The sequence below is a fragment of the Delphinus delphis genome, chromosome 2, assembly GCF_949987515.2.
Source record: "Delphinus delphis chromosome 2, mDelDel1.2, whole genome shotgun sequence".
Taxonomy (NCBI): domain Eukaryota; kingdom Metazoa; phylum Chordata; class Mammalia; order Artiodactyla; family Delphinidae; genus Delphinus; species Delphinus delphis.
The window spans coordinates 169,860,961-169,879,233 of NC_082684.1; the positions used below are offsets into that span (position 1 = coordinate 169,860,961).

The 18,273-nt window shown below is 48.0% G+C and overlaps 1 protein-coding gene across 3 annotated transcripts in view; it reads right to left on the reverse strand.

Moving 5' to 3' along the window:
- Positions 1-17,744, reverse strand: part of SEPHS1 (selenophosphate synthetase 1) — a 30,109-nt gene extending 12,365 nt beyond the window's left edge. Inside the window, exons 1-7 of one of the 3 annotated variants that reach the window (XM_060006253.1) lie at positions 17,461-17,744; positions 14,377-14,646; positions 9,783-9,886; positions 7,654-7,761; positions 6,634-6,788; positions 3,110-3,200; positions 1,051-1,150 (exon numbers count right to left, since the gene is read on the reverse strand). In XM_060006253.1, coding sequence (XP_059862236.1) covers positions 1,051-1,150; positions 3,110-3,200; positions 6,634-6,788; positions 7,654-7,761; positions 9,783-9,886; positions 14,377-14,569 — 751 coding nt within the window. In that variant the 5' untranslated portion in view covers positions 14,570-14,646; positions 17,461-17,744. Of the gene's footprint in view, positions 1-1,050; positions 1,151-3,109; positions 3,201-6,633; positions 6,789-7,653; positions 7,762-9,782; positions 9,887-14,376; positions 14,647-14,955; positions 15,389-16,623; positions 16,919-17,460 lie in introns of those variants that run through there. The other 2 variants (XM_060006254.1, XM_060006255.1) reach the window with 2 other exon arrangements.
- Between the last annotated feature and the right edge of the window lie 529 nt (positions 17,745-18,273).

Here is an 18,273-nt window from a genome sequence, read left to right on the forward strand (position 1 = left end):
AGTAGTTTCAAAGCATTAAAAGCGTATCTGGCTTCAAATCCTAGGTCCCCATCGATTAGCTGTGACCTTGAGCAAGTTACTTAACCTCCCTGTGAAATGAGAATAATAGTAGCTACCTTGATAAGGTTGTCAGAAGAATTAAATGAGAAAATATGTCAGGTTCCTGGTACATAATAACTACCAAATCAATGGTAACCACTATTATTATTATTACTTTCTAATCAGTATTAAGAAGCTAGAACTAGAAATGAAATGTCAAAAAATTATGGCATGAGTGTCATTACTCATTTATATACACAAATCTGGGAATTAAAAATATGACAATGTTAACACTTTAAATTAATAAGTCAGTCAAGTATTTCTGAAAACATGCTATATAAATTTCTCTTCTGTTTTTATTGGGGTGCAGAGGAATTCAATGCTGCCCATAATCACAGGAATGTAGAATTTGAAGCAACAGAGAGAAAATGTGACCTTAGCTCTCCATTTCACAGATTCATAAAGTGGACTGATGACTTCATCCATACTTCTCTGCTTCTCCCCGGTGCCTGGCACTGTCCCCACGGTGAGCGATTCTAAGCCAGAGGGGACACAGATGCTGGCACAGGCGCAGTGCCCTGGAGAACTCCAGACGCACACCTCAGAGAGGAGTGGCGGGGGACAAACGCTCACGGCCTCACCACCTGACCTAGCGCAACGTTCAGGCCAGTGGCCAGCCGTTTACTTCCTCTAAGGTGAGTCACATTTACCCCACGCTTCTGTCAAGAACACACGACATAGCTGGAGTCCCACCGGTGCTCCAGGCACCGACAGAGGGGGCTCTGCAGTCACTGGCCCAACCTGGCCCATGGCCAGTTCCTCCAGCTAAGAATGTATTCTGGTTTTTTGTTTTCTGGTTTTTTTTTTAAAGAAACGTGTTAAAAGAGTCATGGGGGGAAAAGAAAATCAATGCAACTGAGACTGTCTGTGGCCCACAAAGCCCTAAGTGTCTCCCGTCCCAGCCCTGCTCAGAAAGCTGGCCAACCCCTGCGTGGCGAGCCCTGGCCGCACCTGTCCTGTTGAGCCTGGCCATGTTCATCATCGCCTCCTGGTACGCCAGCTCCACATCCTCCTGGGTGACCACCAGCTTGATTTTATTCCATTTCTCAGGCTAATGATAGGAACACAGGTGAGGGAGCAAAGAGAGAAAAGCGTGATCAGTCTTTGCTTCTAACCACTGAAAGAGTATTTTTTCCTTAGCCATCTTCTGGGGCGTTCTGCTTCCCTAATTCTGCACACAATATTAAGGTTTCTAACTCTTCCCCCCGTGACTACTGCTTTAAGTGGCCGTTAGATATATCATCTGGCACCTTCTCTGTCCTCAGCCGCACCTCTGTAGTCAAACACTGCAGCGTACTGGAAACTTGAAACCAGCAAGACAGTTCTGAATGTCCTTGGGTTCTCTTCTCCATCTCCCCTAGTAAGTGGATGGCTTTCATTTTTCGTGTAATTTATACTCTTACTGACTTTCCCTGAATTCTGGGATCAAGTCCTCTTGAGGGACAAATGAATGGGAAACAACTTGAACTGTATCAGCTATGAGGACGGCATGGGTGACCACAAAGCACATCCTTTGAAAGACTGCCGTCTTCCCCCTTCCTCCTCAGTCTGAGTTTTAAAGGATCTGGCATCGCGATGCTGAGTTCATGACACACAGTCATCACGGTCCATTTTAATAGCCAGCATTCGTGCGTTTGTTCGTTTCTTGGTAATACCCAACATCTACTGCCCAACAAGTAACTTAAGTCTATGTCTGCGTCCTTCCCTTATCCCCCTGCCCCCATCCCTCCCCCAGAGGTAACAATGATTCTGAATTTTACACTTGTCATTTCCCTGCGTTTCAAAAAATAGTATCCTCGTACGTACAGATGCCCAAACAATACTCTTGGGTTGCTTCCGACCTTTATGAAAGGGTATTGTGCTGTTACTTTGCCTTTGAAACTTGCTTTTTTCAATTCTGAGCATCTTTAAGAAACTGGTTAAAAAAAAGCAAAGGCAGTGTCAAGCTGGGGGTGGGACAAACAGAAGGATCCCAGAGCCCCTCCTCCTGGACCCCCTCTGCCTCACCTGGGCAGTCGTATTGGAAAGCACCTCTGGATTACTGGCCTGTAAAAGCCCTATGGTCTGACTCATAGGTGATCACACCTGATGGGAAATCTCCCCATCCTCACTGGATGAGAAGGGAAAAATAACTAAAGAATGCGGCCTCCTTAAGAGATTTTCTCTGCTCTGTTTGTCAATCTAAGATATACCTGGTTGACGAATAACATAAAATTGTTCATTTTCAATTGTTTCTCAGGACTGATGGTTTCAGATGACAGTTGTAGAAATTAAAAGCATTGAGATATGTGAGAATATACCACAATCATATTAATTTTTGAGTTGTTATGGCAATGAAAAGTCTTAAATGAAGAACAACTGATCATAGCTCACTTGAAAAGTGACTCAGGATAAATATCTTCATATTCTAGATGCTTTCTCCACGACATAATTATTTATCAAAATGTTCTGAGTTACTAATTAGCTTAAAAAGACAAAACAAGCAACCAGAAATGACCAAAAAACTCATGACTAAAATAATTTAAACTGTCAATAAGCCTGGCCTTAAACCTCAAATATCAAACCTTGCACATATTCTCCTCTGTATTATTATTATTTTGGCTCCGTTGCGCGGCTCACGGGATCTTAGTTCCCAACCAGGGATTGAACCTGGGCCCTCGGCAGTGAAAGTGCGGAGTCCTAACCACTGGACCGCCAGGGAACTGCCTCCTCTGTATTATTTTTTAGTGATGTTTAAGTATGGAAGACATACCCATCTCAGCACCAAATGAACAGATAAACTGCACCACTCACTGTCCCCCAAATTCTCCTTATGGATTATCTCTGAACCCCGAGCAGGGGATTACCTACTTCAAGCATTCAATACATGAAAACTGGATCTAATCAAAGAATAGGGACAATTCCCAGGATTTCTGAAGGCCTAGATGGACAGCACACTCCCTGGTACTAAAACTAGAAGAGCTTATTTTAGAAACCACACTGCTGACACCGGAAGGTGAAGGTCACTTACAATGTCCAGCCACTGGTGCACGGCCACAGCCACCTGCGTCCCCAAGGGCTTGGTCAACACGAGCACATCGCCTGGCACTGCGTTATCTGGCCTGAAGAAGAGAGCACAGGCAGGTCCTTGTCAAATCAACCGAGGAGATAAGTTCATCATTGTCGGTTAAACAGGAGAAAGAAAAGGCCGGTAAAACCACTTGTGTGTTTGCAAACACTCACTTATATTTAAGCCAACTAATGCCATGTATTAGAGCTCTGCCGTTTACTACTAGGATGACTGACGAACAAAACATTAAATGAAAAGTGAGGAGGCCGCGGACTTCGACAACACTTAGGCCAGTGACTTATCAGTTTCCCAAAACAAATCGCTTAGTCTTCAAAGGCCTCATCAGGCCCTGATTCAGCCATGCTCTTGTGTACTTTTCTTTTTCTTTTTTTTTTTTTTTGCGGTACGCGGGCCTCTCACTGTTGTGGCCTCTCCCGTTGCGGAGCACAGGCTCCAGACGCGCAGGCTCAGCGGCCATGGCTCACGGGCCCAGCCGCTCCACGGCATGGGGGATCTTCCCGGACCGGGGCACGAACCCGCGTCCCCTGCATCGGCAGGCGGACTCTCAACCACTGCCCCACCAAGGAAGGCAGACTCTCAACCACTGCGCCACCAAGGAAGCCCTCTTGTGTACTTTTCAACACAGACCCACCAGGGTTCTGAGGCAACAAGACTTCTGGAACAAAAACGGTTGTTTTTTTTCTTTCTTTTCTTCCTTCCTCCCTCCCCTTCCTTCCTTCCTTTCTCTCTCTCTCTCTCTCTCCTCTCTTTCTTTCCCTCTCTCTCTCTTTCTTTTTTTTAACAGTCACTTATATGATAGAGATGCAGGTGGGATTTCTCAGGATGTGGCATTTGGCTAGAATCCGTGGGTCTAATGTTTTGGTGATTTCAGCATCAATGTTTCAAACTCAGAGTTATGACCAATAAGTTTCCTACTTGGTACACAGGGTCCCTGGTTGGTCCCTGTCTTAAAGACAGAAGGCAAATACTAAAAAAACGCAGCCCTAAAAGCAGAAAGACTGTCCCCCCTCAGACAAAACTCCCATCTCACTTGTATCCTCACGACCAGGACATGGGTCTAGCATTCATGTCTTTCTTGTCCAAGTTCAAGGAGCTGTCCACACAGCCATCCCGTCCCCTGACAGCGAACAGCTCAAATACTCATACAAGTCGATTAAAAAGCCAGGGGCACAGACTTAAAAATCAACAACTAGCTCCTCGACTCATCCTGTAATATCTATATCCATTGTTAGCTTTGAAAAATATTAATTCTGGGAGAATTAATTACCAGAAACTCATTTTCCAAAAACGGGACCTTAAGACATAAATGCCTTTCAATTCTGACTCAACTGCACCTGAGAGCTGATGTGCTCTTGTGCATCACTGGTTATGTGCCACCTACAAATCTGTATCAGCAAGTGAAGTATGATAAAATTGCTGCGTTATTTTTAAGTTTGTGGGCAGTCTTTTACAAAATATAATCACCTGCACAGGTGCATTCTTATTTTACAAAGTAAGCATACACGTTGTTGACAAAAAATTCATTGAAGCCTGTTTTATTGTTTTTTCCTCTCTCGTTTTTTGGCTACAGCTGGGTTCCTTTTCTATGGGAAAGCTGGAATGGGGGAGACAGGTGCAAGTTCTCTTGTCCCATCTAAGTGGAAAGTTTGAGAACTACCAACATAAAACATAGGAAAATAAAACCTGGATGTAGGTAAAAGGCAAGACCCTTAACACGGACGCACCCATCAGTCAAAAAATGGACCAAAGACATGAATACATGAAAATTACACTCACCCTTACTCTCAGGAGTAAGGCAAAGACCAAGGAGGCTGTCACCAGGCTGTGCTAGTTAGGATGGGGCAACCCAGCACTCTCACCCATTGCTGGTGGAGCCTCTATGAAGGGCAAACTGAAGACATCGATCAGAATTATGGTGCACAGGCAATGGACCCAGCAATGCCATTCTGAAAAATTTCTTACCGAGAGTCACACATGCAAGATGATCTATGCATTGGAGTACTATGTGTAATGTCAACATAACTGAAGATAATCTGAATGTCAAGAGTTACTTGGTTAAAAATACCCAAGACTGGTCAAAGTGTTTGCCACTAATGACTGAGGGCAGGTGAGGGATTCTGCACCACAGGGCCTTTCACACCCCTGGAGTTCTGAACACAGTGCCTGCTCACAAAATCAGATAAAACAAACGGAGCTTTTGCTTCCTCTAAGAATAGGACAAGGTGGCTTTTCTGAATAAGACATCAAACACGAAAAGGGCCAACTTCTGTTAAGAGAGAAACTTCTCCAAGGATCTAGAAATGGCCAGAGGGCACAAGAAAAGATGCTCACAGAACTGGCCACCGGGGAAATGCCAATCAAAACCCAGGGAGATGTCGCCTCATACCCACTTAGACAGCTATTACCAAAAAGACAGTAAAACAAGTCCTGGTGAGAGGATGTGGAGACATCAGGGTCCCATCCATGGCTGTGGGCAGGTAAAACGGTGCAGCTGCCTTAGTCTGTTCCTCAAGTTAAATAGTTACCACGTGACTCAGTAATTCTTAGGTATCTACCCCAGGGAATTGGAATGTATATCCACACAAAAAAACTTGCACACGAATGTTTACAGCAGCATCACGCACCACAGGTGGAAATAACTCAAAGGTCCATGACCTATGACTGGATGAATAAACTGTGGTCTGTCCATACAATGGAATGTCATTCACCCATAAAAAGGAATGAAGTAGTGACACACATGCAACATGGATGAACCCTAAAAACGTGCTAAGTGAAAGAAGCCAGACATAAAACATCACATGTTGCATGATTCCATTTATATGAAATGTCTAAGACAGGCAAACCCAGGAGACAGAAAGTAGATCTGTGGCTTCCGGGGGATGGGGGAGGAGGGAGTTGGGAGTGGCTGCTGTGGATACAAGGTTTCTTTCTTGGGGAGACGGAAATGTTCTGGAATTGGATAGTGGTGATGGTTGCGCAACTTCGTGAATACTAAAAACCAATGAATTGCGTACTTGAAAAAGCTAAATTTCATGTTATGTGAAATTTTGTTATATGAATTATACGTCAGTAAAAAAAATCTAAAACTTTTTTATAAACAGGGATGAGGTACTGATACATGCTGCAAAATGGATCCACCTTAAAAAGATTATGCAAATATTCTGTGAAGTGGAAGAAGCCAGGATGGAGATGGGGGCTGGCGGTGGGGTGTGACAGCCGAGGGGGTGGATAGAGTTTCTCGCTGGGGCAATAAAAGTGTCGTGAAGTCGACTCTAGTGAGGGTTGCAAAACCCTGTGACTATACCAAAGACGACTGAATTTATAAACACTTTAAATAAGTGAACTGTATGGTATGTGAATTAGTATCTCAATAAATATATTTTTAAAGAAAAGAGAGAAAGAGAGAGAAAGAGAGAGAGAGAGAGAGAACCTGGCCAGGGGACATGAAACCAACATCAACTTACATGATAAATTCGTTGGGCTGGCAGACAGTCGTAGCCACACCTCCTAGAACAATCCAGGGATTTAGCACTGTTTGGCCGCCGGTTACAGATGTTCCGGCCTCCTCTGCTGCATCTTTAAAACCCTGTATAATTAGGGGCATCACTTTATCCCTTTCCTACGGTTTAAAAGGACACAAATTAAAAGTCACATCATTCAGTTCAAAACCCAGAGAAGAGAGTCTACCCCTGTAGTTATAAAAAGATCATAAAACCCTTACAGGAAGCCCTGAGAGTTTACAGAAGGGGCAGGGAACCGTTCACATGGTATAGCCCTTTTATCAAAAGTAGGAAGAGGCTCTAGGTCACAAAGCGAATGTAGCCCAGACGACAGAGGAGCAAACACCGGAACAGGCTGGGTGCACAGGGCTGCCCTGTACCTGAGCCAGCTCTCTGGACGGTCCTTAACCATCCCGTGACCAGCTAACGCGTGCCCACGCGCCCGCTCCGGGTGTCTGTGTACAAGCAGTGGCCCGAGAGCACGCTGTGAGGGCAGAGAAGGGCCTATTGAATGCTCAGTTCTATGCGCAGGGCAAACTTCTGGCGGGGACGAAACCAATTACCTGTCAAAAATAATCTAAACAGGAGTTCACCTCTGGGCCAAGGAGGGGGTCAGGCAGCAAGGCCACAGATGCTAGCGGGTGAGCACAGGGCACCCCAGCCCCACCGCCGTCCACGTCACCAGCCAACCGTGACCGAAGAGGCGGGTGCCCGGCCTGGAGGTGCTGTTACTGCGGCCTAAACGTCACCACGACACACACACGCACGCTGGCTTCAGTTTGCCCAGGAGAGAGAAGCGGAAGTAGCGGGTGGGGATGGAGACACGAAGAGGCCAGCCTATTCTAATTCGCTGCTAACTGCCAAAAAGCAGAGGGCGGGTGGGACATGGACAGCCTGACTTCACGGCGGGGAAGGAGGGCCAACCAGACAAGTGACAGGACCACAACCGGGGCCGAGGATGCAGCCGGACCGGCTCCTGCTTACCCTGTCGGTCATCTTATTACTGATTCCAAGGAGCATCAGCATGTTGTCGCATTCTGTGACCCCCATGGCGTAGAGGTCGCTGAGGACGTTGGCACAGGCTATCCTGCCCTGGAAGAGAGGGGAGACGTGAGCAGGCGCCACAGCGGGCTTGCCGGGACGTGGTCCCCGGCTCTGTGCTTCACGGACTCACCGCCTTTCCTCCATCACAGAACCACTCTCGGGCATTCCCGTTACCACCTCTCCTTTCTCGTGCAGCACCCATCGTCTCCAGGTTCTTTCCCGTTCTAAACTTTAGGGAGAGGTCTGCAATTTATTTGGGTGCGGAACGGAGCGGGGAGATGTCGGGGAAAAGCTTGGAGTGCTTGGTTTCAGAGGAGCCGGAGTGGAAGTGCTGGGAAACGACTGAGCTAGAGAAGACGTGGAGCCGCCGCTTCTCCCGAGCAGAGCCTTAAAAATGTCCCCTTTGCTGGTTATAGAGAAGATGGGCTCTATACACCTAGACGGAGAAATCTGGGGAGCTTCTCGTACGAGATAAACAGGAAAATCATCTTGGTTGAGAAACAAAAAGACAGAAGAAATAAACGACACCTAGGCCTGAAATCAGATTGTTTTCTAAAGACAAAGGGAAGCATTTCCCAGTGAACTATAAGGTTTTATTGAGGAACTCTGAAACAGTACTCAACAGAAACGTGGTAATAAAGATTTTCTACTGCCAACAGACATTTAAAAAAATTTTTAAAGTTGCCCTTCTCTAGACAGGAAAGGAGAAAACGACCAATTTTTCTTTCTGACGTAAGGGTAATCAAACCACAAGTTACTATCACTTCCAGCGGCCGTTTCATTGCCCGTTTATGCTGTCTCACGACCGCCTGGCAGGTCGGCAGGGAGCCTGATCACCTCCCGTGACTCACTCGAGGTAACGGGCGCAGCGCCGTCAGCAGCTGGGAGGCGCCAACCACAGGCTCGGGCTGCAGCGACCTGCTGCCCCTTCTGCGTGGGCGCTCGGGTCCTTCTACGAGATGCTGGCACAGGATGAACTCCGGTTCTAGCCCCCTGGGCCCCCGGACAGGTGGGACACCGGGGGAGTGGCGTGCGCAGCTCTCAGGACCGCTGCGCCAGAGGCGAGAAACAGGTTTCTGGGAGCATGCGTGCTTGTCCCCACCTTCAGACCTCCCGGCCTCAGTCCCTATGTGGGGCTCGATCCCAGTGCCCCTGGCACAAGGAAGGGCCTCCGGCACTTTCTAATGATAGGATGTTGCCAATCTCTTCATCGGCTCCTCCCAGCTGCCAGGGTGGAGGGTCCAGCTGGGAAGAAGGAGCGGCTGCTGGCAGCAACCCTGCAATGAGCAGGACGGGGTGTCGGGGCAGAGCGTGATCAGCAGGCGGATGCACACGCCACACAGTGGAATAAGACACGGGGAGAGGGGCTTCCCTGGTGGCGCAGTGGTTGGGAGTCCGCCTGCCGATGCAGGGGACGCAGGTTCGTGCCCCGGTTCGGGAAGATCCCACATGCCGCGGAGCGGCTGGGCCCGTGAGCTATGGCCGCTGGGCCTGCGCGTCCGGAGCCTTTGCTCCGCAACGGGAGAGGCCACAGCAGTGAGAGGCCTGCGTACCACAAAAAAAAAAAAAGACACGGGGAGGGGGAATGACCAGATTCAGGATCAACGGTCAGGTTTAATGGTGATGAGATGCTAAGCTCTTTCTTTCTGGACAGAGACATCTAGGATCAGTCCTATTACAGAGGATGGTGAAACACAGGAGTGTGGCGTTTACAAATGTCCCAGAAAGAAAAGTACAAGGAAATAAAGAAGAAAACTACAAACACATCAGTCAACAGACACGCTTAACAGACCACAGGTGTTCTGGCACAGACACACAGGCAGGTACGAAAGCAGCAGGGGACGCCCCCCATCCACCTTAACTGCCTACCTCATGCACGGTGCCAAGTGTGAGCAAGGGATCGACCAGATCAGATCTACAACCACGGGAGTCAGGGCAGGGGTAGGATGAGAGCAATTTGTGTAGAACGAAAACAAAAAAACCCACACAAGAATAACAAAACCCCAGCCACCACCCAAAACCAAAAGAGTAAGCAGTTCCAGATGTAAAAACACGTCGGTTAGACTTACCATCATGTAAGGGTCATCGACGATGGGATAAATGTAATCTGTGGTTTGAACCAAGGAAAGACCGCCGTGCCTCAAAGGAATGACACAGGTATCCATCCCGATGCCTGCAAAGATGGGGGTCATCATCATCCAAAAGTCAACAGGAAGAGCCATGTCATTTTGTACCTGCAGTGTTCTGAATAGGAGGGGTTTTGCATAAGACACTTACGGAACACTGCTCACCGCCAACAAAGCAATGTGTTTCCTATCAAGAAGCATAACTGCAATAAACGTGAAACAAAACCAGCTTAAGATAGAAAATGAGAACACAATTTGTTAGTCATAAGACTCAACTTCAACATGGTACAATTTTTAGACTTTAACGATGCCTTGAACAGAAAGTTTCCTTTGTGTTACTGTATCACGTGACTGGCACCATACAGAATTTCTGTAAAGATGAGAACAGCACAAATGGAACTTGGGTTGTCTTCTCCATAGTTACTTAGGAGTATATCTTTGGGCATGATTCTGTTTTTCCAACAGAAAATCTGTAAAATATTTTACACATATAAAATGCTATTATAGGGCTTCCCTGGTGGTGCAGTGGTTAAGAATCCGCCTACCAATGCAGGGGACACGGGTTCGAGCCCTGGTCCGGGAAGATCCCACATGCCGCAGAACAACTAAGTCTGTGCACAACAACTACTGAGCCTGCGCTCTAAAGCCCGTGAGCCACAACTACCGAGCCCACATGCCACAACTACTGAAGCCTGCGCGCCTAGAGCCCGTGCTCCGCAACAAGAGAAGCCACTGCAATGAGAAGCCCACGCACCTCAACGAGTAGCCCCCGCTCGCCGCAACTAGAGAAAGCCTATGCGCAGCAACAAAGACCCAACGCAGCCAAAAATAAATAAATAAATAAAAATTTTAAAAAATGCTATTATACTACATTTTAGTCAAAAATGACAAAAATAAGAAAGGAAAGAAGGGAGAAAGAAAGAGAAAGAGAGAAACGAAGGAAGGAAGGAAAGAAGAAAGAAAGAAAAGGACAATGCTAGAACAAGTATTCATTGATTCCAATCAAGCATGTACATAAACACTGTGGCTCCCAAGAAACTTTAAAATTCCATGCATTCCACTCATGAGAAACTTATGTCACCTCTACTAACTTAATGAGCAGGGAAAGAAAAATTTGCTTAACAAGCCTATGGGATATATTTCAACTTACTAAAAATTGTTTCTAAACATTTAGAAAGATAACACAGACAACTGATGGGCTAATTAGAAACAGTTCCCTTTTCCTGAAATCAGTTTAGAAACAGTCAAGACTAGCTACTGCAGGCTACATTTTTTAAAAAAAATCACCTGTAATGCAAACCCTTCAAATTCAGACTGGCCTCTCACCAGGTAAGCCTAATGGAGTGCTTTCCTACACTCACCTCTCTCAAGAGGATGCCCTCTGGCCCTCAGGAAGTATTTCAACCTGGCAGCCCAATGGCCAAAAGCAAAGGACAAATCCCATGAAGTACGAAAGGAAGCAGGTAGATGTTTACCGTCTGGATTCAGAATTTCAAACGGAATAAGTCACACCCAAGTCACACAGAGAGGACCACGTGTGGCTTTCTTTCACAACTACCCCAGCACCATGTCAAGTCCTGATCCATTCTTACTAACACTAAAATAAAATCAAGTTTAGTGAAAGATCACTCTGTGTAGGCAGGCTGATGTTTTATTACTACACTAGATGGCAAAGCAGAAACTCCTGGTGGAAGATCCAGTTAGGGAATGGAGGACTTTGATTCAGAATGGCAAGCCTCACAAATTTGTAACAATGGAACGCTCATTACCAGTGATCAGAAAGCGTGTGATGATTCATCTCAGCGACGCATGTATGCAGAAGCGCCATCTAGCGGGGCTCTCTAGCACTCAAGAGCCACAATTAAACTCATACCGACTGCTCCCCCAAACTGATCTTTCCAACAACTGGGTGTTCCAAGGCTATTACCATTCACTTTGGAAAAGAGGGAAGAAATACTGTTTTTCTTTTAGATTTTCATATAAACTATAGGACTATTGAAAGAGAGACTAAAAAGAGTTGCTGAAAGTTAGCTTTAAATGTTTTGTAACGTGGGAATCTTAAACTGGAATTCAATGTTTTTGGTTTGTAAAGCAGTTAATTTCTCTTGATACCCAGCATCAGAGCGTGTGAAACATGACTCCCCAGCACGCTCCTGGGGCTGACAAGAAGCTTCCATCACCTACAAGTCCTCTCTCTCCATCAGGACACCACTCCGTGTTAGAAGGAGGGTCAAGGGCTGTCCACATGGGAACCACCAGCCACATGCGGTTACCGAGCATGTGAGATGGGGCAATTCCAAAGTGACATGCGCTACAAGTGCACACACTCGATTTTTAAACACTTAGTACTGAGAAAAACCAACGTCTTGTTAGCAATGTTTTATATTAATTATGTATTGAAATTATAGTTTTTATATACTGGATTAAATAAAATCTATTAGAATTCAATTCCCCTGATTCTTTTTTTTTTTTTTTAATGGAACTATCTGTACTAGAAAATTTTAAATGACACAGGTGGCTCACCTCATCTTTCTTTGGGACAGCACTGGTCTGTAGTGACTGGTCTACAAATCACCTACCAAATTTCAAGAAAGGAAGAGAGAGAGGGTGAGAATGGGACAGGCCATGGGCCTTGCAAACGAGGGTATCAAGTTGAGAGAGAGAGGGACAGTACAGGCAGAGGGCAGGTAAATGCCAGAGTAGAGGGAGCCTCAAATACCAGACCGAGCAGGGTGTATGTAACCATCAGTGGGTGGTGACGGGGAATTCTAGGTTTCAGCAAGACTGAAACTATCCATCAAAAAAAAAAACAACCCAAATCATCACTCTACCCCCACGGCCAGCAGCCATCAACACATGGCAGCTTAGGCATCAGGCAACAGAGGTACCAAGTACTAAGACACACTTATCTTAACATTTCTTTAGTTAGAATACATTTAATAGAAGTGTACATTTAACAATTGTTACGGTTCATCCTTAGAATCCAGGAAATACGACATTCTTTTAGAAAAAACATTTTAAATACAGGTCAACAGACTTGTGTGTATACGTTATATAAACATTATACACACACACACAAGTATTATGTACACGGGTACAGGTGCACAGGGTGCATATACATACACACACGGATAATTTCTTCTACTCACAACAGTTGCAAACAGTATTATTACCCCATTTTACAGATGGGAAAACTGAGGTTCAGGAGGGTTACGAACTTGCACAGAGTAACATTGATTTCTCTTTCTCCTGCCTGGACCCTTGCTGTCGACATCTGTCCCCTTTTGCCACTGCTGAGTTACAGCTGACGCGGCTCCTCTCCCCATGAACACGTACGGACTTAAAAACCAGACGATAAGCAGTATGGTGGGCGGAGGAATTGGAAGATGTGGATGCCAGTTCCTGACCCCCACCAAGTGACAGGGAACAGGTTACCCGGCCTTCCTGAGCTCCATGGAGTGCTCAAGAAGTCAACGGGGGCAGTTACAGAGGGGAATGATGCCTTTATCCATGAGGTTTTGACTGCATTTGTCTCTGCCCATTCGGCCCCGACAAAGTCATCTAAGGGCTTTCTCAGTATATTCTCATTTCTTGACAAGCAAGCTGACATCCACTCCACCTCATTCCTGTGGTAGTTCTCCACGCTGAGACATCAGCTAGATGAGGATGATTTTCTAACTGAGCTCCTGCAAGCCCTACAGGCCCCAAGAGTGCAGGGTGTGAATCCTCCTCTCCCACCCAAAGCAACTCTGCGTTTCTCTGCTTTATACATCAGGAAAGAAAGGAGTACCCTAGGTTCAAAACCAATGTTGTAAGACAGAACATGACCATAAAAGAAATGCAGTTAAAACCTTATGTAAGAAAGCTGATCAACTCATACACCGTAACTACAAAACACCCACAAACTCCTAGAATACATGTCAAACACCCAAAAGGCAAAGTGATCACAGTCTTGCATCATGTACTTAACAAAGCACACAAGAGAAGCTAACAAACAGCATCCCAGTAGCCTAGAATTTCTGAGCTCTGTGTTTGAGAAAAGGCAAACCACTAATGGCAGCAGGAACTGGGTCAAGGAAACACGGCTCTCAAGTCCAGATGCCGTCCTGGGGTCCAGACCCCGTCCAGTGTTCTCACCTGCTGTGTCTCCCTCCTCCCCATGGGAGCTTTTCAAACAATGCCTGCTGCACAGGAACCCCGAGTTCCCCCCAACCCAGGCACTGCTCTCTAAAGGTGTCCTGCACTACTCTGATTTAATAAAAAATGCTCTTGCTGTAATACAAGTGTCTCAATCGCATAGTAACAGTTTCAAAATGGTTAGAGCATATCTCTTCATGTTTTTCAAGTCACTCCTCCAAATAAGTTACAATAAGGTAACAGTTACCATTGCTTTGCTCTTTGAATCCTTCTTGCAGAAACTTTAAAAAAAAAAAAAAAGGCAACATGGGAGGAGAAATCTAGTTTTTTGACTCACTGACTACATTGCAGCCAAGATGCTCTACTCAGGGAAATATGAAAGAAACAGCAGTTCACATACCAAGCCTTGGCATAACTGCTCCAAGAAACTGCTCATCTTCTTGGAAGTGGTTCTCCTGTAAGGATTCCAGCAATTTCTGCAGGACATCTTGGGGCACTTTGCAGCCGGTGCCCTTCAGTTCAGTGAATCTGGTTAACCGGAAGCTCTTGTCCAATTCATAACTTTCCGGGTTAAAGGACTCCCGCGCAGACATGGTTCTCGGGCGCACACACCTCACCGCTGGGTTCCTCCCCTCCCTCTCCTACACGGCTGGTTTCTTTACAGATCCACCTGGGGAGCACCGAAACACAAAGACACCATTAAAGAGTTCTTACCAGTACCCGCCAAGAATCTAGTGAGTGAATACATGACAGTGAAAAGTAAACATGAAAAGGGCTGCAATCACCAAGACCACAGGGAAACAGCCATCTGGGACCACAATAGTTTGTCACAGTGATGCATAAGCTAGAAGTCGTCATTTTAAAAGGTGACTGTACCATTAGAGACATATTCTATGGAAGGAGATCTGATGTCTGTGTTGTTATAATGGTGGCTCTGAGGGGCTGCAAGGAAGACGGAACTATGGGCCAGCTGACTTACAGGACACAGTGCCATCTTGAGTTAAAAGTTCCAAACGTTCTTCTAGCCGGCAGCATTACAGGAAAACTAGTCACTTCACCTATCAACCAGGAAGTACTATGGTTTAGATATTAAATGCCCTGGCTAAAGTGACTTTTCAGGAAGACCTTTTACTATCTTTTGCTATCTCACAAAGAAAGATAATATGCTTAACAGACACTTTTGGTGAAAAGGACATCGGTGGATATGCATTTGATGAAATTCTTTACGACGCTAAGTTCAGTTTTAGAAAAACAGGTTTTCACTCTGAGCCAGAAGTACACGACATGATCCAAAACTAACAGGAAGCCTCTCTAAAGAACACAACTTGAGAACTGGAATGGCTGTTTAACACAGCAAAGCTCATTTTCTACAAGAGAGCAGTGGAAAGTTTTCTGATGTTTTAATTCAGTGCTATTTCCTAGAAAGCAAACACCCCGCCCAACAAACTAGTACACACACACATCATTGATAAAATATGCTACTGCTCGTTACTGTTTCACTGCAGACCTAAAGTGATAAACTGTACTAAATCACAAGCATTTATGGTACTTGGTATCGCTGGAAGTTTCTGGAACAAACTTTTCTAAGCTTGAAGCCTTTGCGGCTAAACGGAAACCTTCCACGTGCTCCCGGGGTTTACAAAACTTCCAGACTGATACTTTACTGGGCATAGAATTAGACACCCCAAGTTTTAGGGTCAGTTTCCCCTATAAAATTTATCATTAAGAACATAATTCCCATTTATAGAGTTTTCGATCCCCTGCGAAGCCCATCACTCATTTAAAATAAATCTCCTAGAGCCTGAGTTTGGGCAGTAATCCGAACTGTCTTTACAAAGCCACGTTTGGGGTGAGCAATGATTTCCGTTTGAAACCTACAAGCGTAAAGGAGTAAACCTTCCAACATTCCAAGAAAACCACCTGTCCGAAAGGAGGGCGCCAGGAGAGCTAAGTTATGGAGCTGGGAATTTTGAAGCCATTTTAGAGTTAGGAAAAGTCCAATAGCAGTTTGACTTGGGTTTGGAACAAAAACAACAGTCCTTTCCTCACCAAATGCCTCGCACTTAACACCGCCTCACTCCTACCAGGGGTAAAAAAAAAAATCCAACTCACGAGGCATCCAGTTATTTTCCTACCTCCAATCCCTATCCAAAAAAAAAAAAAAAAAGAAAGAAAGAAAAAAAAAAGGCGGGGAGGGGCCCTTGGAATTCAGGGGTCTAACTTCCTTTTAAATCTTCCTAGGTTTTTAAGGGCAAAAAGTTTAAAACACCTTAAGCCCAAAAGGCACTCAGGAGTTTTAAAATTCCAAATGGAACGAGAGACATAAATCACACACATCGCATCCGAATCCTAAAAAAACATAAATTCTTACATTTTTTGGACGGGATGAGAAAATGGGGGGTGGAGGGGGACGTGAGGAAAGGCGTAATTAATGGTGGGGGGCTGGCATAACGCGCAGACGACTTCAACCCCGAAGCCGCCTGTTTACACCTTTAAACAATGACATGAATATTTAAAAACAACGGTTAACCCTTTCCTTCTCGGCCACGTTTTAATTTTTTCCAACGAGGGCGCCAAGCTGGCCGCAGAGCCGAGGGAGCACGGTAAGTGGGGGTGGGAGAGGGGGCAGCCCCGGCCCGGTACCTACCTCCCCCCAGGTTCCCAAGCCTAGGAAATAAAAAACAGAGGGGACGCGGCGACGTGGGCGCAGGGGCGGCGCACCCCTCGGGAAGCACACGTCGGGGCGGCAGCCGGTGCGTGCAGGGCAGCGCTCGGGGACACCTTAAATCCCCGGCTGCCGCCTTTAAAGGCCACCCGGGCCCAGGCTCTTTGTGCGGCGCGGCCCGGTGGAGGCGGAGCGGGGCGGCCAGCGGGGCCATGCCGGCCCGCCCGCTCTCTGTCCCGGCGGCAGCGGCGGGAACCGCGCGGCCCAGGCCGCGGGGCGGGAGTGAGGCGCGCACGGCCCACCGGCCGCGGCGGGTCCCCCGGCTCGCGGGCCGGCCAGGCCGGGACGCCCGGGGTCAGGCTGCGCCCGCGGGGCCGGAGGGAGGGCGCGCGCGGACGGGGGGGCGGGGAGGGCCCGGAGGCGCCGCGCGCCGCGCCCCGGGCACCGGGCTAGGCTCTCCCGCCGCGCGCGCGGGCCGCCGCCGCCGCCGCACAAAAATGTCGGCGGGCTAAAAAATTAACCCCTGCGTCGCCGCCCTCCCCCTCCACTCCTCCCCCGCCCTCTTCTCCCTCCCTCCTTCCTCGGCCCCGCGCGGCGGCGGCGGCGGCGGCGGCGCGGGCGGTGCTTCTTTTTTAAAGCGGCCCCACCAAGCCCTGGCTCGGCCCCTCTCCAGGCTGCGCTGCAGAGCGCCGACCGTGCACGGCTCCCGGCGCGCCCAGGCGGCCCGCGAGGGGATCCACACGGCCGCCCTGGGCCTGCGGACGAATATTCCCCTTTAAGCCTGGTGTCTCGCCCCCCCTCCCCGAGCCAGGCGCTTACCGGTTCGCTTTGCGCCCTCCGCCTCCTCCCGCGAACGGGACTCCGCCGCTCCCACAATGCACCGGGCGCCGCCGGGCTCCCTTAAGCGTCGCCTGAATAAAAAGGCCGCTCCCGGCGGCGGCGCGGAGGGCGGGAGGGCCCCGGGCCGCGCCTGGGCGCCGCGGGGGCTCGGCCTGGCTCGGCGGGCCCCTGCCGGGAACGGGGCCGCCGTGCGCCGCGCGCGAGGGTCCTTTAAGGGCCGGCTCCCTCCCTTTAAGAGGCGGCGGGCCGTGGCCAGAGCGGCTCGGTAGCTGCGTGCGGCCCGGCAAGGGGGCGGAGGCGATGTGCAGGCCCGAGCGCGGCAATGATTGGTCTCGGGGGAGGGGTGGGGGGTTGCAAGCCAGAGGAGAGGTGGCATCCGTTGCATGATGCAAAAAGGATTGATTTCAAAAGTTGCGAGTTGCATTGGCAGCAGCCTTTGGCGCCCGGGCCACCTCCTTTTCCTTGATCCGCTGGAAGGGCCGGGAATGTCCCAAAACCTGGCCGGGCTCAACCGCGCTGCACTCTGCGGGACGCTGTACCTGCTCCCCCAAGCGCCCCAAGCGCTGCCGTTGTTCCTACTGGCAGACAATGAGCGTGGAAACAATTTGAAAATCGAATCGGAGCAGAGGAAAGGCCCCCTCTGCTGCGATGAAGGACTTCGAAACACAGACGGCGCGTTTCGTTAATAACGAGTCTCCCTCTATTGTTCAGCCTGGCTCGGGAGTTAATATGAGCCTTAGTGAACGTGCACACGTCCTGCAAAGTTTCTTGAACGTTTCATGTGCTTGGTAG